Source organism: Lepus europaeus, chromosome 18 (genome assembly GCF_033115175.1).
Source record: "Lepus europaeus isolate LE1 chromosome 18, mLepTim1.pri, whole genome shotgun sequence".
Classification (NCBI taxonomy): Eukaryota; Metazoa; Chordata; class Mammalia; order Lagomorpha; family Leporidae; genus Lepus; species Lepus europaeus.
Genome location: NC_084844.1, coordinates 33,305,552 through 33,331,958, shown reverse-complemented (window position 1 = coordinate 33,331,958; position 26,407 = coordinate 33,305,552). Strand labels below are relative to the sequence as shown.

Here is a 26,407-nt window from a genome sequence, read left to right as displayed (position 1 = left end):
GGAGACGCTGCCAACGTCAGGTGAACTGCAGAGGTGGGGTCTTGGCTGGGTGATGGCAGCTGGCGAGGGGGTGGGGGTGCTGTGGACCCCTAACTCAAGCAGGCCTGGTTTCATCCACAGACAGGGCCCCCAGAAGTGGGGCTGGTGTGAAGCTGGGCACGAGGCGCCCAGGAGTGAGAGCTGGTGGAACACTCTCAGGGCACTGACTGGGTTGTACAGATGAAGCTGCTCCTGGCCCTAGCAGGGCTCCTGGCCATTGCGGCCTTGCCCCGGTCCTCTGACGGTGCCACTCCAGGTAATGGCTCAGAAAGGAGGCAGAGGTGGTGCTTGGGTGGGTGGGTATGGGAGTGCTGAGTCCCAGAACTCGGGGCAGGCTTCCCTGGCACTGGGGCCTGACGGGGCCCTTTGTGCTCATTGCTAAGCTTGTGGTCCCTGCTCTGGGCAGCTGTGCTGGGGGAGGTGGAGACCTCGGTGGTGCTGAGCTGCATGGAGGAGGCCAAGCGACTAGTGGACAAGGCCTACAAGGAGCGGCGGGAAAGGTGGGCACCCAGCACCGAGCTCGGGCAAGCTCGCGCCAGGCCTTTCAGAAGGGGAGCCCTCAGCGGGCAGTTTCTGGGGAGACGCGGGGCTGATGGGGAGGTGCTGGGCTCTGTTTATCTTTGTGCCTCTGGGAGTGAGAACATCTGTAAAATCACCCCTCTCATGGCCTTGCCTCTGTCTGGGCGCTTATCTCCGTTTCTTTTTTCTTTTCTTTTCTTTTTTTTTTTTTTTTTTTTAAGATTTATTTATGTGAGAGGCAGAGACACAGGCAGAGAGACAGAGAGAGATAAAGAGAGGTCTTTCACCTATTGATTCACTTCCCAAATGTCTGCAACACCTGGAGCTGAGCCAATCCAAAGTCAGGAGCTTCTTCCAGGTCTCCCACGTGGGTGCAGGGGCCCAAGGACTTGGGCCATCTTCTACTGCTTTCCCAGGCCATAGCAGAGAGCTGCCGGGTCTCAAACTGGTGCCCACTTGGGATGCTGGCACTGCAGGGGGAGGCTTTACCCGCTACACCCTACACCACAGCACTGGCCCCACTTATCTCCTTTTTATTAAAAAACAAAAACAAAAACAAAAAAACAACAACAAAAAACTCCTTTGGGGCTGGCATTGTGGCCCAGGAGTTAAGCTCCCACCTGCAGCACTGGCGTCCCATACAAGAGCCTGTTCCAGTCCTGGCTACTCCACCCCGGATCCAGCTCCCTGCTAATGCACCTGGGAAAGCAGCAGAAGATGACTCAAGTGCTTGAGTCCCTGCCACCCACGAGGGAGACCCTGATGGGAGTTCCAGGCTCCTGGCTTCTGCCTGGCCCAGACCCAACCTTGTGTTGAGTGCCCATCTGGCTGGGGCTCAGCTGAGCATCGCCGCACCCCTTCTGTGGTCCTCACTCCTCCCTTCTCTAAGCAGCATCAAGCAGCGGCTTCGCAGAGGCTCGGCCAGCCCCATGGACCTCCTGTCCTACTTCAAGCAGCCAGTGGCAGCCACCAGGACAGCTGTGAGGGCCGCTGACTATCTGCACGTGGCCTTGGGGCTGCTGGAGAGGAAGCTGCGGTCCCTGCTGCCAGGGCCCTTCAATGTCACTGGTACTGGGGCTCCTCCTACTGGGCACCTGCTCCACTAGAAACCCCTGCTAGTAACTGCCCATCTCCCGTGAGGTTCCCTAGCACCCCAGCCAGCACATCTCCCACTGGCCCCGCCCCAGAGCCCAGGGCTGCTCCCCTTGCCTGGCAGAGGGGAGCAGGGCGGCGCCCCCACGCACGTCTTCCCGGGCAGACGTGCTGACACCCGCTCAGCTGAGAGTGCTGTCCACGGCGAGTGGCTGCGCCTACCAGGACGTGGGGGTGACGTGCCCAGAGCGGGACAAGTACCGCACCATCACGGGACACTGCAACAACAGGTGCGACCCCAGGGCGGTGGGCGAGGGTCCGGCCCGCGGCGCCACCTCTCGCCAGCGCGCTGTCCTCCCCCTGCAGACGCAGTCCCACTCTGGGGGCCTCCAACCGGGCCTTTGTGCGCTGGCTGCCGGCCGAGTACGAGGACGGCTTCTCGCTGCCCTACGGCTGGACGCCTGGAGTCAAACGCGGTGGCTTCGCGGTGCCACTGGTGAGCGCCGGCGGGCGGCGGGGGCACGGCCCGCGGAGACCAAGCGCCCCTGACGCCCTGTGTCCCGCAGACCCGCGCCGTCTCCAACGCGATCGTGCGCTTCCCCACCGAGCAGCTGACGATGGACCGCGAGCGCTCCATCATGTTCATGCAGTGGGGCCAGTTCCTCGACCACGACCTGGACTTCACGCCCGAGCCGGCTGCGCGGGTCTCCTTCATCACTGGCCTCAACTGCGAGACCAGCTGCCTGCAGCAGCCGCCCTGCTTCCCCCTCAAGGTGCTTGCTGCTTGTCCCGCCCACGGCAGTCCATGCAGCCTGGAACAGGGGAGGCGACCAGCCTTGCCTCTCCGTGTCCAGAATCAACGCCAGTCCGGCAGGACCTGCCTCCCTCCTCCGAGACGGCCCGGGTCTGTTCGACCTTGGCTGTCTGATTCCTAGTGGTGGAGTGCCAGGCTCCTTCCAATGTCCCTTCTGTGGGTGCCTTCCCAGGGAGGAGCCCGTCCTGCCATGGCCACATTAGGAGTGGGAGGGTCTGGCTTGGGGGTGGGAGCAGGGCTGAGTGGGTGGTGGTTGAGATCCAGGCTCATGAGGAGGGAAGAGGAGAGAGGGGGAAAGCGACAGGAGAATAGACAGGTAAGGGTCAAGGTAGAGACAGAGACAGGGGGAAGGGCAGGGGTGGGGGGAGAGGAGAGAGAGAGATGGAGAGAGACTAGAAAGGAGGAGAGGCAGGACCCAGAGGAGAGAGGGAGACTGGTAGCATTAGAGTTCGTGGGGAGGGGTGGAGGGCTGGCAGCGCCCCCAACCCTTCCCACCTGGGTGTTCCGGTTATCAGCGGGGCACCTCAAGGGTGCTTTGCTCCTGGAACCCAGGCCCCAGAGGCCTCTGTGCAGTTTGAGGGGGTGGGGCGGCCTCTCCTCTCCAGCGACCCTCTGTGTGGGAGCCCAGCCTCTCCCCTGTGCTGCAGATCCCGCCCAATGACCCCCGCATCAAGAACCAACGCGACTGCATCCCCTTCTTCCGCTCCTGCCCGGCCTGCACCGCAAGCAACATCACCATCCGCAACCAGATCAATGCGCTCACCTCCTTCGTGGACGCCAGCATGGTGTACGGCAGCGAGGACCCCCTGGCCGCCAAGCTGCGCAACCAGACCAACCAGCTGGGACTGCTGGCCGTCAACCAGCGCTTCCGCGACAACGGCCGGGCCCTGCTGCCCTTCGACACCCTGCACGACGACCCCTGCCTCCTCACCAACCGCTCCGTGCGCATCCCCTGCTTCCTGGCAGGTCAGTCTGGGGTGGTGTGGGGCACTGGGACGTGCCTGCTGGAGCCACAGGGGCCCTGTCTGTGAGCATCTGTAGGTTTGTGTTTACAGAGAAGGTCCTCACCTGCTTCCTGATGTTCATCAGTTGCCTTAGTGACAAGTTGGGTGGAGCCTGAAAGGAAACAAGATAAGCCCCTCCCCCAACCTAAGAGAGACCCAGGGTTGGCTGCGGAGCCTCTCCATCTGTCTCTCTGTCTCTTTCTCCTCTGGTCTCTGGAAGAGAGGAGAGTTCAGTCGCCCTGGGACAGGGAGCTTTGGGGCAATGTGGCTCCCTCACCCTCCAGAATCACAACATGGCACGATGCAGTAGCCACATGTCCAGTGTGGTAGCCGCTAACCCCATGTAGCTATTTTCATTTTACTTCTTTCAATAATAACTCTGTTTCCCAGCTGTGCTAGCCACATGCTGGTGGTCACCGGCCCTGCTGGGCACACATAGAACACTGTCGTCGTCTGGGACAGTCCGTGGATGGCACTGCTCCACCGTGCCAGGAGGCCCTCCTATCCACGTGTCACCCAAACCAAGAGAGGCCGGGATTCCAAACGCAGACAGCTAGCAGCTTGGGCAATACGGCTTGGGCAGCGGGCGGAAGTCTTCCTGTGTGTTTTCTTTCTTTTCTACCGAAAGGAAACTGAAGTTATTTTCACTTTATTTGAAGGGAAGAGAGAGAGAGAGAGAGAGAGAGAGATCTTCCATCTGCTGATCATTCCCCAAATGCCCCACAACAGTCAAGGCTGGGCCAGGCCAAAGCCAGGAGACCAGAAGGGACCCAAGTAGTTGAGCCGTCATCTGTTACCTCCCAGAATGAATATTAGCAGGAAGCTGGATTGGAAGCAGAGGAGCCAGGACTCAAACCAGGCCCCTGATACAGGATGTGGGTGTCCCGAGCAGCATCCTAACCACTGCACCAGACACCTGCCCCTCCTGGGTTGTGCGTGTTTGAGGGCGGCTTCTCTAGGAGTGCAGGGAGAGCCCCGTGTGGGAAGATGGGTACAGAGCGGGAGCGCGGAGGAGACATTCCAGGCCTTGGCTGGCCAGGGAGTTTCAGTGGAGCAAATGTTTTCTGGGTTGGAGGTCTCAGACGTGACAGGGACTCCTGCTTCCCTCAGGGGACACCCGCGCCAGCGAGATGCCTGAGCTCACGTCCATGCACACCCTCTTTGTGCGGGAGCATAACCGGTTGGCCACCCAGCTCAAGCGCCTGAACCCCCGCTGGAGTGGAGAGAAGCTCTACCAGGAAGCCCGGAAGATCGTGGGGGCCATAGTGCAGGTAGGTCACGTCCCCAGCACCCAGCTGACTCGGGATCCCGCTGCCTGTGCAGCGTCCTGGCGCTCTGACCTGGGGCAAACCACTCACCTCCCGAGCTGTGGCCTCTTCATCATGGTGCTGTGAGGACATGTACAAAAACACCCGGCAGACACGACGCACCCGACAGAGGCAGCTCAGTCAGCGTCTTCCACCACATAGCAGCGGCTCAGAAAATGCTTGTCCCTTCTCTCTCTCCTTGTCACTCTTGGCTCCTCCTCCCTACCCCCTCTTCCCTTTGGCTCTGTCATCACCCACCCAACCCGCAAGTGCTCCCCAAGGTAAGCATTCGCACACACACACACACACGCACGCGCGCGCATTTGGAGACTCTGCAGGGGGACAGAGCTGCAGGTGCTGAGGGTGAGTTTTTGACTCACACTGAGAACTCAAGTGAGATTCTTTTAAGCCTCAGGGAGAATTCAAGTGGGCTCTAGAGTGAGACTGTCCCACAGCCTCCCTTTGCACGGGGGGTAGCCCTGTGTTCTTCCTGCCTCCCCTCCTTCCACAAACCTGTGCTGAGCCCTCCCATAGGCCTTGCCGGGCACTGTGAAGAGTTTCAACAACTCCCATTCCCCAGCTCTCATAGGAGGAATGAGATGCCAGTCATCCAAGGGCAAGGGAGGGGCTGCCATCACCAACAAAGTGCTTTGTCATTTTCTCCCTTAAGGCAGAGGGCAATATAATTATCCCAATGTACATTTGGGGAGCTGGGGCTCAGGTGGTTAATAACTGGCCCGAGGACACACAGCCAGTAAGCAGTGGGGCTCTGTGTATGCCCATCAGTGCCGCTCTGTTAGGCTTAGATCTGGAACTGCGGGAGGTGACCGTAGATGAACGTCGGCAGGGGGGACCCCCAAGGTCAGGTCAGGCCATTGCACGTGACTTTTCTCCAGATCATCACTTACCGGGACTACCTGCCCCTAGTGCTGGGGCCAGGAGCCATGAGGAAGTACCTGCCGAGGTACCGAGGCTACAATGACTCCGTGGACCCACGCATCGCCAACGTGTTCACGAACGCCTTCCGCTACGGCCACACCCTCATCCAGCCCTTCACATTCCGCCTGGACCACAAGTACCGGCCCACGGGGCCCAACTCCCGTGTCCCACTCAGCACGGTGTTTTTTGCCACTTGGAGGGTAGTGCTGGAAGGTGAGCAGATCTAGGCCAGGAGAGGCGGCTGGCAGCTGAGGGCAGGGTGGGTGTGGCTGCCAGCAGATGGAGATGGGAAAAACTTTTCCTTCCATTTTTGGGGTAGAGTCTGACTTTCCACTTGCATTTCCCCCTGCCTCTGTCTCTGGATCCGATAATAAGGAGTGGGGGTGGAAATGGCTCTCAGGGAGAGCTGGCGCCTCCCTATGAGTGGTGGCTCTCCGTGACCCAGGAGACCAGGTGGCCTTGCACGTCTGAGTGGCAGTCGTTGGAGACCTGTGGGCCCCTGCAGTCGTGTGGTGCCACCTTGGCGCCCGGTGTTGTGTGTGTCCAGCCCTCTTCTCCAGTCTCCCGGGCCCCACCCGGACTTGCTCTGCCTCTAACCTGAGCTCTGGTCCTGAGCTGGACCCTGCCCCTCCGCTTGCTCCTTCTGCCCCAGGCGGCATTGACCCCATCCTCCGGGGCCTCATGGCCACCCCTGCCAAGCTCAATCGCCAGAATCAAATCGCGGTGGACGAGATCCGGGAGCGGTTGTTTAAGCAGGTCATGAGGATCGGGCTGGACCTGCCTGCTCTGAACATGCAGCGGAGCAGGGACCATGGCCTTCCAGGTGAGAGCTGCCACCTGCGAGGTAACCCCTGGCTCCCTGCCCTCTTCAATGCCTCCTACCGCCCACAATTCCCTCCGCCACCCCCAGCCCCAGCCCTTTGCCAGGCCCCTACCATTCCCTGGGGCCATGTACTCCATTGCTAGCTCCTCTTGGCCTCCTTTGCATCCTGAAATCCCCAAACTTGCATCATCAGCGTGACAGCGTAGCTACAGCCTGAAACTCTGTCTCCATCATCATCATCATCATCTCACTTTGCTTTGTTGTACATGAGCTCTGAGGAGGAAGAGATTATTATCGCCTCCACCCTACTGATGAGCTGACTGAGGCTTGGAGAGATTCGGAACCTGGCCAGGGGCTCCCGCCAAGTCTGCGATGGGAGCTGGGTCAGCTCCCAGCTCTGGGGGTTCAGGGCTCCCTCTGTCCATGGCCTTGGTAGCCAGGAAAGTGGGTTTTCTGGGCTGATGGCATGCACGAGGATCTTATCTGCCACCGCCAGTGAGCTCCCCACCTGGACCTACCCCAAGCCACCTCCCCTCGCCCATACAGGGTACAATGCCTGGAGGCGCTTCTGCGGGCTCCCGCAGCCCAGCACAGTGGGTGAGCTGGGCACGGTGCTGAAGAACCTGGACCTGGCGAGGAAGCTGATGGCGCAGTACGGCACGCCCAACAACATCGATATCTGGATAGGGGGCGTGGCCGAGCCCCTGCAGCCCGGAGGCCGCGTGGGCCCGCTCCTCGCCTGCATCATTGGTACCCAGTTCAGGAAGCTCCGGGATGGTGATCGGTGAGGAGGCGGCAGGGGCGGCTGGGCCTGCTGCGATGTGTGTGTGCACAGTGTAGTGTGTGTGTGGGGGGGGGGGGGGGGGGGGTTGGCTGTCTTCCCATCGCAAGAAGGCCTGGAAGGAGTCAGGGGATTTTTCTGTGTTCTAAAGGGTCTCCAGGTCATGTGCCCTGAACCTGTTGGGGGTGTAGCAGGACATGCCCTGGTTGTGCAGGAAGGCAGGAGGCATGTTCTCAGGGTTCACTGTGCACCCACAGAGAGAGCTGTCAGTCACTATTGAAGTCCCACCCTAGCTCATTCATCGCGGTCCTGATGCCTCCATCTCTGGGTCTTCAGGCCAAGGGGCGCCTCCCTGGGTGGACATGTTATCCGCTGTGTCTAGGATTCTGCTCCTGTGGATGCTGACACGGGCTGGGGTCGGCTGTCCGCCCAGTGGAGGCCACGGGCTGGGGGCAAGAGGAAAGCGGTGTTGGACTCTGCGCTGGGAGTGGGGGACCATGAGCGTGAAGAGCCCTGGGCTGCCAGTGTGCCTGCAGCTCCTCTGTGGAGTCTGCCGTGCCCCTCTGGCGTCCCAGGCGCAGCTGGAGCCGGCTGGCGCCTCCCAGCCATGAGATGCTCAGGCGTGATGTCTGCGTGGCTCCCCGCACAGGTTTTGGTGGGAGAACAGGGGCGTGTTCAGCACGCAGCAGCAGCGGGCCTTGGCCAAGGTCTCCTTGCCCCGCATCATCTGCGACAACACAGGCATCACCACCGTGTCCAAGAACAACATCTTCATGTCCAACTCCTTCCCCCGGGACTTTGTCAACTGCAGCTCTCTGCCTGTTTTGGACCTGGCTTCCTGGAGGGAGAGGGCCTAGAGGCCGGGTAAGGGGGCGCCGCAGTGAAGGGGGTACCTGGGCTGGCCGCTCTGGAGCACAGAGGTCCCCCTCCCCGGATGAGCCTGCCCTGTTCTAGGGGCCACCTGTGACATAGAGCGATGGGTGCTCGTTCATTCCTGGGTGAGTGTGTGTGTGTATGCATGTGTGTGCACACTGTGCATAAACGGGCAATTCATGCCCATGTGGCCCGTGAACACAGGCAGTGTTTTATGTGCTGTGCATGTGTGCCATTCATGAGTGTGTGCTTGCTGTGTACAGGAGCCTTGAGTATACAGAAGGCAGCCAAGCAGACTGGGGAGGAGCACAGCCCAGGAGCCGGACTGCCTGGGTTTCAATCACGCCCACCTTGCTCTACCTTGCTAAGCCTGAAGGCCTCTGAACCTCTGCAAATAACCACGGTTATGGCTCCATTTGCAGCAACTGAGCACCTACTGTGTGCCGAGCACTGGGCAAGGCCTGGAAACACATGGAGACAAGGGAGACCCCGCTGGCGGCCTCCAGGCGCTCATATTGGGCTGTGTCCTGGGGAGCAGAGTGACCAGCGACTCCCATGGAGTGAACCCCTTGCAGTGGGGCTGTGGGGTGGAACCAGGGGCCCGGGCCAGCCAGGCTTAGCCCACTGCTCCCGTTACCCTTGCTTACCCTGCTGTCTTGCTTATTCACAGGAATCTACCTGGAGGGCACCTGGGGCCCATGGCCCTTCTGTACCATTTGTACCTAATGCTTACGATAATAAAGCACCGCCCATCGGCTCTCAGTTCTGTCCCTGTCTGCAAAGGGCTGGCACCTCAGCAGGAGAGGGGACAAAACCCTGTCCTGTGGGGGGGGGTAGGAGACAGGGGAGGGGGAGTAGCAGAGGTTTTATGGGCAGACAGGTGCTCCCTAGATGGCGGGGACCCCTGGGTCTGTGTCCCCAGATGGCAGGAACCTCTGCATTTGCATCCTTGCAGCCCGACACAGTGATTCAATGGTCCAGACTCCTTCTCACTCCTGGTTTCTCATGGCCAGGTCCCCAGGGAAGAGGCAGGCGATGGCTGGGCCCAGAATCAGACCAGGGCTGAGGAGAGAGGAGGGTGGCATATTGCCCTAGCAGTCCTGCCTGGAGCTTGACGTGGAATCGACTTGTGGGCCCCTTCCTTCTTCCCTCTTGTCTTCCCACACATGGGAGGGGGTGGCTACAGCTGGGGGACGGAAGGCATGAAGGACGCTGGAGTCTGACCTGCTCCCGGGGCCTCCAGGTCAAGCTGGGCCCTCAGTGTGGTGAGCGCAAGAGAAATCCTCCTCCTACCCATTTCATGGTCGGGGAGTGGGCTTCTGCTCCTGGGCTCTTCTGGCTGCACAGCTAAGGCCCTCCCACTCCCACTCCCACCCCACCACGCCGGGCGGGGCTCCCTTCCCCAGCCTTGCCTCACAGCCTCGCTCGGCTCTACCCTCACCTTGTGCAAAAACATTCTTCAATTAAAAAGAACATGTGAGGGCTGGTGTTGTGGCACAGCGGGTTAAGCCACCACCTGCAATACCAACATCCCGTATCAGAGTGCTGGTTCGAGTCCTGGCTGCTCCACTTCTAGTTTAGCTCCCTGCTAATGGAAACGGGCAGGCAGTGGAAGAGGGCCCGAGTGCTTGTGCTGCCCACGGGGGAGGTCCGGGTGGGGTTCCAGGTTCCTGGCTTCTGTCTGGCCCAGCCCTGGCTGTTGTGGCTATTTGAGGGAGTGAACCAGCAGATGGAAGATCTCTCTCTCTCTCTGCCCCTCCCTTACTCTATCACTTTGCCATTCAAATAAAGAAATTAAAAGCAAACAAACCCACCGTGCGACTGTATAATGGGAATCGGCGCAGGGGATATTGTGGAGCTGCCCTTTCAGTCTTTCCTGGCTCCCAGCACTGCCCTGGAGGCAGAGGGGGCTTCCCGGCCGGGCCTCTGGAAGGGGGTGCCTTTGAGTTGCAGGGGGACCCCGTCTTGGTTTTCCCGCTGCACCACCAGCTTAGATTCTCCCCAAGCCCTTCCCTGGCTGTTTCATGGCCACTGCTTCTCCCCAGGAGCCCTGTGCCTTCTGGCTTCTTTAAGAGCTCTCAGAACTCCCACCCACCCCGCACCCCACACCCCCGCGCACACGAGGCAGAACGTGGGGTCAGCTGCGAGTCCGTGCCGCCTTCCGAGGGGAGCGGCGTCCCTGCCAGCACCTTGAGTCCGTCATCAGCTTCCACTGAGCCCTGAGTGTGCCGAGCACCGTGCTGGCGGACGTCTCGGGCTCAGAGAACAGAGAGAGGATCTGGACAAGAAGGGCGTCTCGGGGGCGCAGGATTTCCACAGGCCGCAGGGTGGGGGTAGATGTGGTAGGAACCAAGTGGAAGAGCTGCAAGTGTCTGCCCTGGGGCTTGGGCCAGCTGTTGGCTGGTGAGCGGAGAGAAGCCCAGCTGAAAACGAGGGCCAGGGCCAGGGCAGAGGGCTCCCAGGGACAGGCCGTTGAACCTGCTTGAGATGACACTGAGGAGCGGGGGAGCCCAGGCCCCTAATCCTCCAGGGAGGCCCAGGGTGTGAGGTCCAGCTTGTCGATGGCTGAGCAGCCCACAAAGCCTTGGGGGAAGCTGTTGGCCTGGAAAGGGTCCAGGGGGACCTTGGTGATGCGGGTGTTGTCACAGACCAGGCGTGAGAAGGACACTCTCCGCAGAGACTGCTGCTGCTTCTCCGTGAAGACCCCAGGGTTTTCCCACCAGAACCTGCGGAGACACAGGTACAGCTGCTGGCCCCTCCCCACTCTGCCCAGGGGAAGGAAAGGGGCCTCCCCCGGGGCACTGGGACACCCACCTGGGAGGAGGGCTCCCGGCCTTCCCAGCCCGTGTCACTTGCCTGTCTCCGTCGCGGATCTGCTGGAACTGCTTGCCCAAGAGGCAGGCCAGGAGCGGTCCCACCCACCCCCTTTCTACCAGGGGCTCCGCGATGGCCCCCACCCAGATGTCGATGTTGTCTGGGGTCCCGTAGAGATGCAGCAACTTCTTGGCCAGCTCTGGGTTCTTCAGCACTGCAGTCAGCTCCTCCAGGGTCTGGGGTTTCGAGAGGCTACAAAAGCCCCTCCAGGAGTTGTACCCTAGGGCGGAGATGCTGAGGCTGTGTCATCCCAGAGATCCTGCTCCCAGCTCGCCCTGGGGACACAGCCCCTCCAGCTCCACAGCCCAGAATGTCAGAGCTCGCGGCCTTTGGCACAGGGGAGGCAGAGACTGCGGCTGTCTGTCTGTGGACTTCAGTCTCTGGCAGGGTATGTGGTCCTTACTGTGGTCTGGGCTCTCCTCTAAGACCTGGACAGAGGGGTCAGCTGGGGGACAGAAACGGTGAATGACGTGCCCCAGGCTCTGTGTCTAAAAACCAGCATAGCTTGGAGCTGATCTCAGACAACCTGACGGAATTGCCTTTCATGGCTATAAAAGGGGGAGGCCCAACAGTCAGCAGACTCTGTTCTTTTCCTCATCTTTTCTGGACTTTTAAGCTGGTTCTACAGGTTAAATTTTGGTCTTTTTTTTTTTTTTTTTTTTTTTTTTTTTTTTTTTTTAACTGAGCAACTCCAAGAGAGAAGCAAATGTGTGCTCTTGTCTCTGTGTTAGGGAGAACAGAGGATTCCATTTCATGCATGAATAAAGTGATTTTTCTTTTCTTCTTCTTCTTCTTCTTTTTTTTTTTTTTTTTTTTTTTTTTTTTTTACAGGTAAAGTTATAGACAGAGAGAGAGAGAGACAGAGAGAAAGGTCTTCCTTCCATTGGTTCACCCCCCAGATGGCTGCTACGGCCAGCACTGCGCTGATCTGAAGCCAGGAGCCAGGTGCTTCTCCTGGTCTCCCATGCGGCTGCAGGGGCCCAAGCACTTGGGCCATCCTCCACTGCCTTCCCGGGCCACAGCAGACAGCTGGACTGGAAGAGGAGCAACCGGGACTAGAACCCGGCGCCCATATGGGATGCCGGTGCCGCAGGTGGAAGATTAACCAAATGAGCCACGGCGCTGGCCCCAGAATAAAGTGATTTTAAAAACCAGGGTTGGGCAGTTGCCTAGTGGTGAAGACACCTGTTGGGGTGCTCGCATCCCATACTGGGGTGCCTGGGCTCAAGTCCTAGCTCTGCTTCCATCTTCCTGTTCATGTGCGCCCCGGGAGACAGCAGTTGCTGTCTTGGGTTCTTGGCTCCAGGCTTCATCTTGGCCCAGCCCTTGCTGTTGCTGGAACTTAAGGGTGGATCAGTGGATGGTCTGTCTGTTTGTCTGACTCTTGTTCTCTGTCTCTCAAAGAGAAAAACAAAAACAAGCAAAATAAACAACCTGGTTTGCCTTCAGTTTCAAACTTGGTTGGATCCTCAGGGTTACAGAGGGGGAGTCTCCAGGAGCCCCAGCAAGTAGCTAAAACTTTCTCTAGGCTGGGGAGACCCCAGGCCCACTCACCAGGCTGCCCGTGGTCCCGACAACGCTGTATGTTGATGGCGGCCAGATCAAAACCATGGATCTTGTGAGTCGGCTGGAAAAGCCTGTTGCGCAGTTCTCCTGTCATCATTTTATCCTGATTTGGCAACTTGGCCTTCTTGGCCAGCAGGCCCCGCACCAGAGGATCAAGTCCACCTGCCAAGGGAGACCCAGAGGCTGTCCCTAGATGGGGTAGAGTGGGGACGTGTCCCGCAGCTGACCCCTGGCTCCAGCAGACTCTCAGTGGCAAGCAGGGCCAACTGAAGATCTCAGGCTGGAAGCAGAGAGAGAAGAGCCCAGGCAGCATGTGGGGTGCGCTCAGGGGAAGAGGGGAGTCCAGACTGCCCGCGGCAGGGCTGAACACCCAGCTCTAGTCCATGGTTTTGGATCCTTCTCTTTCCATACAACCCTGGGGAAGCACTGCAGCAGGTGGAGACACAGCTTAATACATCCTTAGAGAATGGCCCTGACTTGGGAAGCCTCAACATGGCCCAGCCCAGGGAAACAGGAGGGCCGGGTCCAACCTCTGGCCCTGCGTTGAGGCAGAAGGCTTTAGGGGAGACTAGAAGAGGGCAATTTATTGAACAACCAAGAAATTCTTTCTTCAGAGGTCAGAGAAGTCTACCTGGAAAGGAGGAGGGAAATCCTAGGGACCTTAAGAGCCCAAAGGAGAGAAGAAATATGGATAAGTAATATTCACTAGTCACCCCTCTGCATCAGGAACCCCTGTGGGGAGTGCTCCACGTGCATTGCATTTAATGCTTTGGATCTGCTCCTGAGATGGGTGTCATTATTGGAGGAGGAATCTGTGGCTCAGCGAGATGAAGGCACTGGCGCAGGGTCACACCGGGAGTGCTCCGAGTCTGACTCCCAAGCCATGGGCACTTCCCTACAAGGACGTACCGTCTTGGATCATCCTCCAGGTGTTGAAGAAGAGGGTGTGCAGGGGGAGTTCTGGTTCCAGGCCCCACGGCTGGTAATTCTCATCCAGGCAGGACACGGTAGGGGGCACCTCCAAGTGGCCGAAGCGGAAGGCAAAGGTGAAGACATTGGAAATTTGGGGATCCACAGATTGGTTGTAGCCTCGATATGGGGGGATCCACGTTTGCATCTTGTCACCTAGCACGATGGGTAAGTAGTCCCTAAAGGTGATGATCTGGGGGGAGAAACCAGTCGTGAGGAAAGCTGCGAGAGGCTCTCACCTCTGCAGAGCGAGGCTGGAGAACTGTGGCCAAGAGGGATGAAGAGTCAGAAATCCAGGGTGACGAGTAGATAGCATACATACCGGATTCCCATTCCTGTGACCATGGCAGGCAGAGCTAATCGATCCTATCACTCTTAGCTGAATGCTCACGATTTGTCTCAATAGGGCCCTGGCCATTTGAATTTGGTACTTGAGATGTACTCTCTTTGCCATCTTTGCTCTACGTTTGTGACCTTGTGGCTAAAGTGGCAGTCCTGTGTGTCACTTTAAGGTAACATGGTCATATTACTAAACGTTTCTCCATAGGCCAGGCAAGAGAAACAAAGAACAACAGGAATGATTCAGAGGCAACCAAGGGAAGTTCATCCAATCCTCAGTTCCGAAAGAAACGTGGCACCATGGAGAAACTGGTTTTTGGTTCTGCTTTTACTCAGAAACAAGGAACTAACACAAATAAAAAAATTCAGAATAGAAATATCAGGTCTCCACGTAACACAACAGTTACAGCGATGTTAATTTGTTGCCCTTTCTTTCTAGTTTTTGTGTATATGATACATATTTTAATGCAGCAATAATCCTGGAGAATGCATCCCTTTGAATATCTGCTTTTTCACTTAACATTTCCCACATTCCTACCTGGTTTCCACCATTATTTTAAATTTGTTTAATGAGTGCATTTGAAAGATAGATATATGAAAGAAAGAAAGAAACAAAGAGAGAAAGAAAGAAAAAGAAAAAATTTCCATCTGCTGGTTTATGCCCTGAAAGCCCACATCAGCTAGGGCTGGGCCAGGCCAAAGCCAGGAGCCAGGAACTCAGTCCTGGTCTTCCACATGGGTGGCGGGGACCCAAGCACCTGAGTCATAACCGGCTGCTTCCCAGGGTGTGCATTACCAGGAAGCTGAATCAAAAGTGGAGAAGGGACCTGAACCCAGGCATTCCAATATGGGATGTAGGTGTGCCATGCATCATCCTAACTGTGCTAAACACCCACTCACCCTTACTTTAAATGTGTGCAACCTCCTATTGCGTTCACTGATTTATGTTGCTTCTGGTTTCTTCAGTGGCATAGCCTGAGGGGTTCACATGGAGCAGCCGGCACGAGGCGGTCCCCTGGCTGTGGCGGCTGTGGCTGGCCCAGGTGTGGCACCAGATCAAGCTGGGGAGACAGGTTCTCTCTCCCAGGAATTTAGATTTTGGAAGCAGCTGTTCTAGACTGTTCCAGATGGTGCTTGATCTGAGCGCACAGGGGGGCTCATACGGGTACCCGGTCATTTTCTGCCATGTTCTGAAAAGCACAGAAAACCCATCTACAAAGAAAGCAGAGGACAATGGGGAGGCAGAGAGAGGAGCAGGAAGGAGGCAGAGCCAGAGCCAAGGCTGCGGCCTAATTCCGGATGGCTTCTAGTCGCTGGCTCCAACTCTTGGTGAGGGTTTGGGTTCCAGGAGAAAGGTTTGTCATCTCCCATGTGACACATATATAGGGTTGCCCTGATGCTGAACATTTGAATCAGGCCAAGGAAGTTTCTTTTTTCTTGTAGTCCACAGAGCCTTGTAATGAACTGAACTGTGCCTCTCCCTCACCCCCATTCCTGTGTTGAAGCCCTAACCAATGCGGCCACGTTGGTGGACAGGGCCTTTAAGGAGGGAATGCAGGCTAAAGGAGGTCGTAAGGATGTGGCCCTCGCCCAGTGTGGCTGATGACCGTGTGAGGAGAGAGAGGGACACCGGGAGGACTCGCTCAGGAGAAGGCCGTGTGACGTGGGGGGGAGGGGGGGACAGCCTCCTGTAAGCCAAGCGCACGGCCTGCAGGGGCACCTGGACTTCCAGCTCCAGGACCGTGAGGCAACGCTATTGTCTGAGCTGCTCGCTGGCATTTCATTGCTGCGGCCTTAGTTAAAATAATGTGAGCCTTGCCTCTTCAAATTTCAGGCAGACATTTTCTGCTATGTTGGGTGACTCTGCAAACATCTCCAGCAGCAGTGTTTCTGGGTCCAATTGTTAAATAATAAATTTTGGATTGTGGAGATTTTGGAAAGAATACATGGGAAGAGAGTTCTGTGATGACTAGCGGGATGTGGAAAAGGCGCTTGGTTCTAGAACAAGGCGCGGCAGAGTCACTCTGCGTGTTCCTGTCCACCCAGTCTATAACGAAACACCCGGGAATGATTCAACAGGCAGTGAGAAAGAGACCCGGGAGGTTGGAGAAAGAGGGGGGGACTGCAGGGATCACAGTGTGAGTTCCTCCAGACTCTCAGACTGGGTTCGGGGGAGACGGCAATCTCGGACCTCCAACAGGAATAGAAAAAAAAAGTCAAGAGAAAGGGACTGGGACAAGGGGAGCCAGGTAAGGACTCCCAACCCCCATGTCACAGCGTCCACCAGCTCTGGCCACCCTGTCCCGATCCACGTTCCAGCTGGTGGATGCTCTGATGGGCCTGCAGTGGTGGCATCAGTGAGGCCTTGTGTCTCTTCACCAAGGAGATCCAGGTACAGTGGCATCTGCTCCCCTAAAGGTTGCTTAGCAACAGCAGGCAGCCAGAAAAGTACCTTCCTGCTCGCAGAGAGCACCAGCCGGGGTGGAGTAGGAAGCGCAGAAGCACCCGAAGCATGTGGGAGACCAGACTAGCAGGGCAAGGCTCAGGAAGCCAAGCTATCGTCGGAACAGAAAACCCACAGAAGTCATCCAGAGCCTCCATGCTAACCCTAAGCAAGGTCGCCACATACTGAAACAGAAAATAGAATCAGATCCTCACATAGTCACCCAAATGTCCAGGATCCAACTGGAAGTCCCTCCTAACACCAAGCACCAGGAAAGCTGCATTTGAGTGAGAAAGATCATCACCCAACATCAGTGCCAACATCAGTCACATACTGAAATTATCTGCAAAGAAAGATATTGAAGTAGACGTCCTAAAAGTGCTTCAAAAATCAACAACCGATTCTCTTGAAACAAATACAAAGCAAGGATATATTAGCAAGGAAGTAGAAATTATAAAAAAGTCAAGTGAAGTTATAGAAGTGAAAATACACTAACTGAGATAAGAAAACACTTGGGGGGAGGGTGTTGTGGTGTAGTGGGTTAAGTTGCTGATTTTGATGCCAGCCTACCATATCAGAGTGCTGGATTTGAGTCCCGGCTGCTCCGCTTCTGATCCAGCTCCCCGCTCCGCTTCTGATCCAGCTCCCCGCTCATGTACCTGGAAGGCAGTGGATAATGGCCCACGCACTTGGACCCCTGTCACCCATGTGGGAGAAGAGGTTGGAGTTCCTGGCTCCTAGCATCGGCCTGGCCCAGACTTGGCTGGCTGTTTGGCCATTTGGTGAGTGAATCAAGATGGAAGATCTCTTTCTTTATCTCTCCCTCCCTCTCTCCCTCCCTCCCTGTCTCTCTCTTTGCCTTTTGAATAAACAAATAAACAGATCTTTAAAAAAAGAAAAAGAAAAAAACTCGGGTAGAATCAGTAGTACAGTGAACATGAAGGAGAATAGAGTTGAATGCAAATGGAAAGAATTTATTGCAGTTGGATAAGAGAGAGAAAACAGACCCCAGGCAAACCAGAACATCAGCATTCTATGGAACAATAACAAAAGATCTCTTATCAATGGAGCCCCAGAAGTAGAGGACAAAGGGGGTGAAACAGAAGAAACAATTCCTGGAACTGTCTCCAAATTGGTGGAAGACGTACAGATTGAAGCAGAGTTTCATGCAGAAACTTAAACACGAATGGCCACAGCAGCATTATTCATAGTAGCTCCTAGCTGGAAACTTGTCAAACGCCCTTATAGGTGAAGAATGGTTACGCAAACAGTGGTCCATCCACACCGTGGAAGCCTACTCAGCAAAGAAAGGAATGAACTATCGCTACATGCAACAAGTTGGATGAATCTCAAAAGGTTGCATAGTGCATGATTCCATTTACATAAGGTTTATGAAAGAGCATGACCATGGAGATGAAGAACAGATCAGTGGATCTGGGAGGAGTGGGGCTGTTGTGGCTTTATTCTAAAGGAAGGGAGTCTGTGGCTGATGGGACAGTTAAGTATCCTTATCATGGTGGTGGTCACACAAAACCACACACGTGATGAAACGGCACAGAGCTACACAGACAACACCCTGCCCCTGCCACACACACACACACACACACACACAACTGCATTCCCAGTGGGTGGAATCTGAATACTCTCTATGGTTTGTAGGAATGCCAGCTGCCTGGTTTTCTCCTGTACCACGGTTATGCACAATGTCAGCACAGGGGAAGCTGCATGAACGTGGCATGGGACCTCCTCCTTATACATTTTGTGCAACTTTCTAAGAATACATAATTCTTTTGAGATAAAGTGCTTTTAAAAATATGTGCCTGGGTAATATCAACACGTCAGCCCCTCTAAGTCTCCGCGAGTTGGTCAGTCAGCCAAGCCACAGGATCATTGAGTATGCGCACGACCTGCAGCTTAGGTGCAGGGAATTCAAAAGGAAGCAAAGCCACTCAGAATAAACCCAGTCACTGCTAGGTAGCAATCCCAGGGGGTGACAGAGCCCACGACACCCATGATGGCAGCAGGGCAGGGGACACTGATACAACCAACACGTGAACCAACTTTCCCACACACCGTATCTGGGCATTCGATTTTGGACCGAGATGCCGAAGAAGCGAAAAGAGGCAGGGCTCAGAAGAATGAGGCCAAGGAGGAGAAGGGAAAAAGAGGAGTGTGGGGAGCAGGAGGTTGGCTGCAGGTGTGGCACGGAGCGGAGGGCAGAGCTGCGAGCGGGTGCCTGGTGGGCGTGGGCTCCCGCGCCTCTGTACCTGAATGAAGGCTCCCAGGATTTTCCGGGCCTCCTGGTAGAGCTTCTCCCCGCCCCACCGCGGGTTGAGTGTCTTCAGTTCCCTTGCCAGCCGGTTGTGCTCCCGCAGAAGAAGGGTGTGAGAAGCAGCCAGCAGGGTCTGCTCTGAGGCCCGGGAGTCTCCTGGAAGCCCAGAAGGCAGGAAGCTGTATTCTTCCAGAGCAGCCCCAGGACCCAGCCCCCAGGACCCTCTCCTAAGCTCCTCCTTCCAATTAACTTAAGGGAAGTCAGCTGGAGAGGAGTGGAGAGGGGCAGGTGGGGATCACTGGCCTGAGTCTCAGTTCTGTACTCACACTATTAGCTCTGTGGCTTTGAGCAAGTTACTTGACATGTCTGGGCCTCAGTCTCCCTATCTGGGAAACGGGAGAATATGGCTTACTACACAGAACCGTGGGAGAGGCCTCAGGTGATGTACTAAAAAACTAAAATTAGCAGGAACGTGGAATCGGACGTGGAGCCAGGACTCAAACTCAGCTACTTGGATCTACAATGAGGGCATCCCATGCAGTGTCTTTAACTGCTGGGCCCAACACCCACTGCTACGCTCATTTTGCAATTGCATTTACCACCACCTTTTGGAATCTAACACTGGTGCTTAGATTCTTCCAGCTGGGCCCTTTGGCCAGTCCTGAACCAGGGCCAGCTGTGGCTTGGTGTGCGTTTCTCCTGGAGGATGACTGGCAAAGGCCCCTGGGTGAGCTCCTTGTCCTGGGCCCTTCTGGTCCCGGTGCAGACTCACCCGCCAGGAAGCAGGGCACGCGGGCAGTGGCGTTGATGACCTCGCAGGGGCTCGGCTTCTTGCTGTCAAAGGGCAAGTAGGGCAGCCCGTGGTCTGAGACCTCCTGGTTGATGGCCATGAGCCCCAGGGGGCTGCTGAGGTTGCGCAGGCGGCTGGCCAGGCCGGGCTCGGGGCCGTACACGAGGCTGGCGTCCAGGAAGGAGGTCAGAGCGTTGATCTGCTCTCTGGCCAGGGCCTGGAAGGGCGGAGTGGGGCAGACGAACCCGGCCTGGAAGAAAGGCATGCACTGCCCTTGAGTCTGCACCTTGGGGTCGTTGGGCGGGAACTGCAGAGAGATTGGGGCAGGTGACTGGGCAGGGGGGCACCGGGGACCCTGGCAGCTTCTCCCTAAGGCCAGTTTGGATGCAAAGACGGCGGTGGCATCCTTCTAAGACCTCGGTATCAGACACTGTCCCCAGATGCCTCCTGCCACTGTGCTATTTCCTGAGCCCGTAGTACCCTGAAATGCATGACATCTGCTGTCTAAGCTTTCATTTCTCCTGGCAGGGGCTCTGAATTTTTGGGTGGGAAGGAGGTCCTGAGATCCCTGGACATGAAAGCAGGATATGAGATAGGAAAGGGTCTGTTAATAACTACTAAATAACAGCTACACTATTTATGGCCTGCTATGTGCCAGGTATTAAGCATCCTTTATCCCACTGTGGTCCCCCTAAAACCCTGTAAGGTAGACAATTTGGATCCATTTTACAGGTGAGAAAACTGAGGCTCAGATAGATTAAATACCTTGCCTAAGAACCCACACACCAGAAAGGGAAAGATGTGAGATCCAGAAGCCGGCTGCATTCCACGGCTCCTGTTCTTTATACCACGGTGCACAGCCCTAACAGCTGTTTGAGTGAATACCTGACTCTCTAACCATAAAACCCAGGAACAAGAAGAAGGGCACGCTTCCTGTCCCTGCTGGAAAGCCCCCCAAGTCCCTGCTTTCACTCTGATGTGGCTATCACGTCTCAGCTTCTTCTAGGAAATGAGGTCATCCTTATAGCCGACGACGTCATGGCATACAGCAGTGTGCCAAGAGCTTCACCGTGTGTACCGCAGCTCTCCCGGGGGCCCAGTAAAATGTGGGCTCTCTCTGCCAGCATCTGGGGCGAGGCTTGAGATTCTGCATTCCTTAAAAGCCCCCAGGTGGTACAGCTCCTCTCCAGGGCCTCCCAGTGTTGGCCTTTTGTCCTCACTTCCCAACGCTTGGTGCTTAGTGTGAGTGAAGGAGTGGATGGATGAGGCTTGGGGGGCTACCCAGAGAGCACTCAAGACCTACCACAGGTGCTACTTGATGGATGGGCTGGGGATGTCTGGGGCTTGTGGGTGACCCCCCAGGGCGGGGCCCTACCGTGATGGGGAAGCAGTTGCCTCTCTGGACGCACGACTCCTCGCACTGAGCTTTGGAGAGCTCGCTGCTGCCCAGCTCGGTGTCGGGGGCAAAGTTCAGGTCGTGGTCCACGACCTGACCCCACTGCACGAACAGCATAGACCTGTGCTGGTCCAGTACACCTTCCTCGCTCAGATAGCCTGCGATCTCGTTGGATACCTCGCGGGCCTACAGATGGAGATACAGCAGAGGGCAGGCTGAAGAATTCAAGTTTAGCTGCAGGCTATTGAGTGCCTAGGATCGGGTACTTTTAGCCTCCAGGAGGAGCCTGCAAATCCAAGAGAGGTGCAATCAGTTCTCCAAGAGCCTGCTGTGGCGAAGGGGCAGGGATGGGCTTGAACCCGGCTTTGCACGAGCCAGCGCCCATTCCACTCCCGGGAGGAAAATGGACAGGCTGCATCTGACATAAAGGCACCGAGGTGCCAGGTGCCTGGGAATGGGAGCTGGGCTCGGGGGAGCGGCTGTCAGTTCAGATGAGGCCAACATACATGACCTCCAGGCAAACAACAGCTGATGCACGCTAGGGGCTGGGGCAGGGGAAACGGGAGCAGAACGGGACAGGGAGGCCATCTGCCCGGAGACCCCAGGGTGTCTGGCCTGCAGCACCTGGGACGTGCCCGGCGCGTGGCTGGGCTCCAGGCTCTGCTGCCCTCCAGTGGCACTGTGGGGGAGCACCTCCAGGGAGCGTCCCGGTCTCTGCCCGGCGCTGGTGACTGGGCGGTGCACCCTGCTCTACCCCGCCCGCCCTCACCCGGCCGTCGGGTGCTCGCCCTCACCTGCGGCAGAGGGAAGCCGTTTCCGGGTGTCCAGTTTCCATTTCCGGGTGTCCAGTGTCCGTTTCCGGGTGTCCAGCCAAAGGGGAGGGAGAGGCCGTCCTCGTACTCGGCCGGCAGCCAGCGTGCCAGTGCCCTGTTGGCGGCGCCCAGCGTGGGCTCTCTCCTGCAACCCAGCGAGACCGCGCTCAGCCCGGCCGGCCCCAGGTTCGAAGCCCAGGAGCCAGAGCGGGAAGGGGGTGGAAGGGCCTCTCACATACCCCTCAGCCCTGGGGATCGGGCGGGCCCGGGAGCAGGTGCGGAGTCCTCGCCGCTTGCCCGGCACGGTCACCTGTTGTTGCAGTGCCCGGTGATGGTGCGGTAAGGGCTGTGCATGTCGCATTTCACTACAGGTGTGGGGCCATCACAGCCCACCTCCCTGGAGAGTAAAGCCAAGTCCAGGCTGGGGCCTGAAACAGAAGGGGTTTGTTTTGTCTCCATTCTGAGGGCCTGGGGAATCGCAGCTGGGAGTGTCCACTGGGCGTGTTAGAACAAGAGCACAGCACAGTCTCAGTAAGTCCTCAGACACAGCTGGCTTCCCTGTCCCTTCCTCTGGCAGAAGTGAGGACCCTGGCTTGGGACAGGGGCCCATGTGCTCGGCTTTTAGCCTTATTCCTGGCAGAGGCCCTGCAGGTGGGATTACACCCAGGGCACCGATATCCATTAGGAGTTGGTGATGAGGCTTTGCTAGGTGGGAGTTCCTTCTCCCCCTAAAAGGGCAGTGGTTTAGCCGTCTTCTAAGCTGCTCCTGGATCTGCCCACCTGGACCGGAGTTCCAAGAAGGGAGCCACCAAGTGCTTCTGGGAGCGCAGGACTGCTCCTAACAGCCAGGGACTCTGCTCTGTCCCACGGGACAATGGCCCTGCCCGGCCATCAGAGGGCTCCTGGGTTCCCGTACCTGTGATGTTGGACAAGGACGCCTCCTGCCTCAGTCTCTTATAGGCCTCCTCCTACACCTGCCCACTGCGGATGGCCGTGCGGGTCCTGCCCCTGGCGTGCTTGAAGTACCCCGAGAGCTGTGGGCTGGTGGGCGTCTCGGAGCTCATGGTGGCCTTCATCCTGCGGTACAGAACAGAGCAGTGGGACGTCCTGACCTGGTCACTGTGGAAGGGGTTGGTGGCCCGGCAGAGGGACCCGAGGTGGTGTGGGTGCAGGGAGGTGCGGTGCGGGGCGCAGCCTGTGGGAAGCCGATGTTTGTGCACTCGGCGGCCCATCCTCTGCATACTGGGAGAGCTCCTCTGGGAGGACCAGGCGTCTGTGGTATTGAGCTTTGTTAGGTGTGGCTCTGACGGAAGGCTGGCAGGTGGACAGCCGTGGTTCCTGGGATCTGTGGCTGGGATGTTTCAGAAGCGGCTGGGGAACCCCAACACCACACAGGTCCCCGGGCATCCTGATTCAGATTGAGGAACCCCGGCCTGTGGCTGGTGTGCCATCGGACCTTAGGAGAATTCTAGAAAGAAGGCGTTCCTGGGCCTCCAGCTCTGCCTTGAAATCATCCCCCCACCCCCACCCCCGCACCTGACCTGGGAGCTGGTGTGGGGTTTGGCTGTGGCCCAGGACTGCACATCCGGGGCAAGCAGTGCAGCCTTGTTATTCCTTGATGTTCCATGTGGAACGTGAGAAGCCAAAATCCTTCTTCTGTGACAACTCAGAGGTGACCAAAGGCGAGGTGTCAGGGGAGTCCCCCATGACGACCTCGTGCCTCAGTTTCCTTGTGTGCGAGATGAGAGGACTTCTCACAAAGATGACCCTGCTTGGTGGGTATAGCTGCCTGACTTGTGACTACACAGCGGGCCAGCACCTCCGTTGAAAGTGCAGGAGGATGCTGTGTCCCAGCCTGCAGGACCATGGGGTGAGCCAGGCAGGCACCAGGGGGACTGTGGTGACTGGGCTCCTAGCAGGCCTCCTCCCTCCCAGCCTCCCTGCACCCTGGAAAAACCCAAATCCAAGAAATAAGCCACATGCTCTTTGCTGCTATTGCAAGAGATGGGGTGGCCCGGTGCCCAGGGTGCTGCCTTGTCTGTGTGGTGACGGCCAACCCCAGGTAGCTATTTAAGTAGAAATACATCGAAGTTGACTACAGTGAAAAACTCAGCTCCTCACTTGCACTGGCCAACTTCAACGCGTGGTCAGGGCCTGCTCTATCGGACTGCCTGTCGCGAAGCCCTTTATCATCACTGAGTGTTCTGTTGGACAAGGCCGGCCTACAGCAGGAGCCCCGAGCCAGCCAGACCCTGGTTTGAGGGCCATTTCCACCAGAACTGGTTGAATTAAGTGCCTGTTGAGTGATTTTCCCCTCACCTATGAAGCGGGAGTCATAATTTATTCCATTGGAGACTTACAAGTGGCCTTAGCAACAGATGGGCTGAGTTTGACTCCTGAGGGCCACATGCTAGCTGTGTGTGCCTTTGGGCAAGTGACTCAACCTCTCTGTGATCGTTTCCTTAGGAAGATGAGGACACTGAGAGCTGGCCCATGATGTTTGATCATGGTGGGCTTCAGAAACAGCTCTTAGGACAGTTGGATTCAGGACTCCGTGGGATTTAGTGAGGAATGAAGGGAAAGCACTTGGAGCTGCATCTGGCACGGCGTGGAACTCACAGGTGTTGGCGTCACCGTCCCCATGGTCTGGTGAGCCCCGGCTTGTTGGGATTCCCAGGTCCTACTCTGAAGGTCCCCAGCAAGATCCTCAATGCTCCTTCTTTCCTGCCTCCCCCTGCCTGGGCTCTGTGTCCCCCCCCCCCCCCGCTGTCCCCAGGGCTCACCCCCTGCTGTGTTCCCGCACTGGGGTCACCAGCGTTACCCCCCCCCCCCAGGGGTCAGAGAACCAGGCTGGGAAGGAGGGACTAAGAAAGGGAAAGCAGCCCATGCTTCCTCCTCTCCCTCCAGGCCTGGTGCAGCTCTGAGGGGAGGGAAGCCAGGAGCCTGGGGCTTCGGGTCCTTATGCTGCACCTGGGGGTGTCAGGTGCCTGGGCGTTAGGGAGGAGCTGCAGCACCTGCCCCAGCCCCGCACCTGCAGCAAACAAACACTCCCCTGCCTGGCTCCACAGCTCTCCTGCGAGAGGCTCTGAAAGGCACCTTGCACTCCAGCTCTCCGTGTGGGGCCAGGCTGAGGCCTAACTTGTCCCTTGTGCTTCTCTGGCTTGCCCCAGGCCACTGCAGCGACCCCGACAGCTCTCCCTTTACACAGCACCTCCTCCTGACTCCAGGGCGAGGACCCAAGTCCGTCACCGTTAATGACATGAATGCACACTTCTACCTGGGAGCTTCCTGGGACTCTGGAATGTGTGACCCATAGAAGCAGAGAGTTTGTACAGGATTAGATGAGCTGTCCTCTTCCAGGAGCCTTCAAAGTCGAGGCTGTCAGGGGCTGTGAGCTATTGCTCCCACTTGCCACATTCTTGCGAGGTTTGCACAAGGGCAGGTTTGAGCCTCGCTTTGGCTCTCTGGTTTGTCAGGGCTGGCCTGGATGTTCTCATCGGACGTACCTGATTCAGGAATCCAGGAAGGCCTTGTTGACTTGGACCTTGGCCTGACTCACAGCATCAGAGATGGCCACAGCTCTGGAGGTCCCTGCTGGGGGGCGCAGAGGAAGAAGAATCAGACAGCACTCCCAAGGGATGCTGTCTGCTTCTGCATCCCTCTTTGTCAGCCATCACATCCGCCTCTCAAGTCTGAGCAGGCAGGAGACCCAAGATCTGGACGCTTCCACCAGCGACTGGAAGGTGGAAAGCTCAGAATGGGACAGATACACCTGCATCTTCAGTTAAATGCCCGGAGTGTGCCTTGGGATTCCAGAGGCCTGAGCATAGCCACTGTAGTGGCCTTGGGCTGCGAGGTGCTGGGAAGTTCTCTGGATCCTGGAGAGGTGGTCCCACGGGCCCTCAGGCAAGCCCATCCCAAAGCCCACTGACCACCAGCGCCCTGACTGGGGAAGGCCGTGGTGTTGGGAGGAGGGGATTTCTTGTTTGCACTCATCCTGGGGTCTGCAGTGGGGGAGCTGGATCCCTTCTCGGGACAAGGAGAATGTCGTGGGTTAAGTGGTGTCCACCTGAAGTTCACAAGCATCTAGCACTGGATTTGGAATTAGAATCTTTGCAGATGTAGCTAATTCAGATGAGGTCACACTGGATTAGGGTAGGTCACAAATCCCATAACTGGTGGGTGTTGTAGGAAGAGGGGAGGACACCAGGAAAGGCCGTGGGCAGAGACTGGCAGGACGCAGCTACTGGCCAGGGAGTACCAAGGATGCCAGGAGCCACCAAGGGAGGATCCTCCTCCAGAGGCGCATGGCCCCTGCCCACACCTTCATTCTGCATTTCTCACCCCCTGGACTGCCAGAGGGTGACCGTCCGCTGTCCTTGGCCACCTGGCACTTGACCTTTGGTACCACGGCCCTGGACAGGCACTTACTTGTGGCAGACGCTGCAGCCTGGAGCAGGAACAGGGAAGCCAGGAGGGCCAGGCCGCGGAGAAGGAGCCTCATCACTGAAATGAGATACGGGACCGTGTGGGGAGCCCAGGAGGAGAAACTGAGTCACAGAAGGCCAAGCCTGTGCAGGAGCACCGGCTGCCCTAACGCAGGGACAGGGAAGGCACGGCCATTTCCACTCACTAAGCATCTGTTGGGTGCTGGGAAAGATGGAAAGAGGTGATGACGGGAGAGGGCTTCTGGGGCTGAGGCCTGCCCCATGGCTTGGCATCTGCTCTAGCGACCGTGACCTTGGGCAGGTTACT

The 26,407-nt window shown here is 57.2% G+C and overlaps 2 protein-coding genes across 2 annotated transcripts; one reads left to right on the top strand and one right to left on the bottom strand.

The window, feature by feature from the left end:
* The first annotated feature begins 219 nt into the window (after positions 1-219).
* MPO (myeloperoxidase) lies at positions 220-8,175 on the top strand. The gene is made up of 12 exons (XM_062216576.1): positions 220-295; positions 446-539; positions 1,451-1,626; positions 1,817-1,940; positions 2,017-2,146; positions 2,217-2,423; positions 3,112-3,430; positions 4,579-4,739; positions 5,672-5,927; positions 6,367-6,537; positions 7,084-7,321; positions 7,968-8,175. The coding sequence occupies exons 1-12, from the start codon at positions 220-222 to the stop codon at positions 8,173-8,175; spliced, it is 2,160 nt and encodes a 719-aa protein (XP_062072560.1).
* Positions 8,176-10,479: 2,304 nt separating this feature from the next.
* On the bottom strand, positions 10,480-26,156 carry LPO (lactoperoxidase). Its single transcript, XM_062216703.1, has 11 exons — positions 26,084-26,156; positions 25,997-25,999; positions 21,963-22,080; positions 21,635-21,797; positions 20,820-21,026; positions 19,427-19,751; positions 18,650-18,810; positions 13,541-13,793; positions 12,620-12,793; positions 11,048-11,285; positions 10,480-10,917 (listed from the first exon to the last, which is right to left on the bottom strand). The coding sequence occupies exons 1-11, from the start codon at positions 26,154-26,156 to the stop codon at positions 10,710-10,712; spliced, it is 1,923 nt and encodes a 640-aa protein (XP_062072687.1). The 3' UTR covers positions 10,480-10,709.
* Between the last annotated feature and the right edge of the window lie 251 nt (positions 26,157-26,407).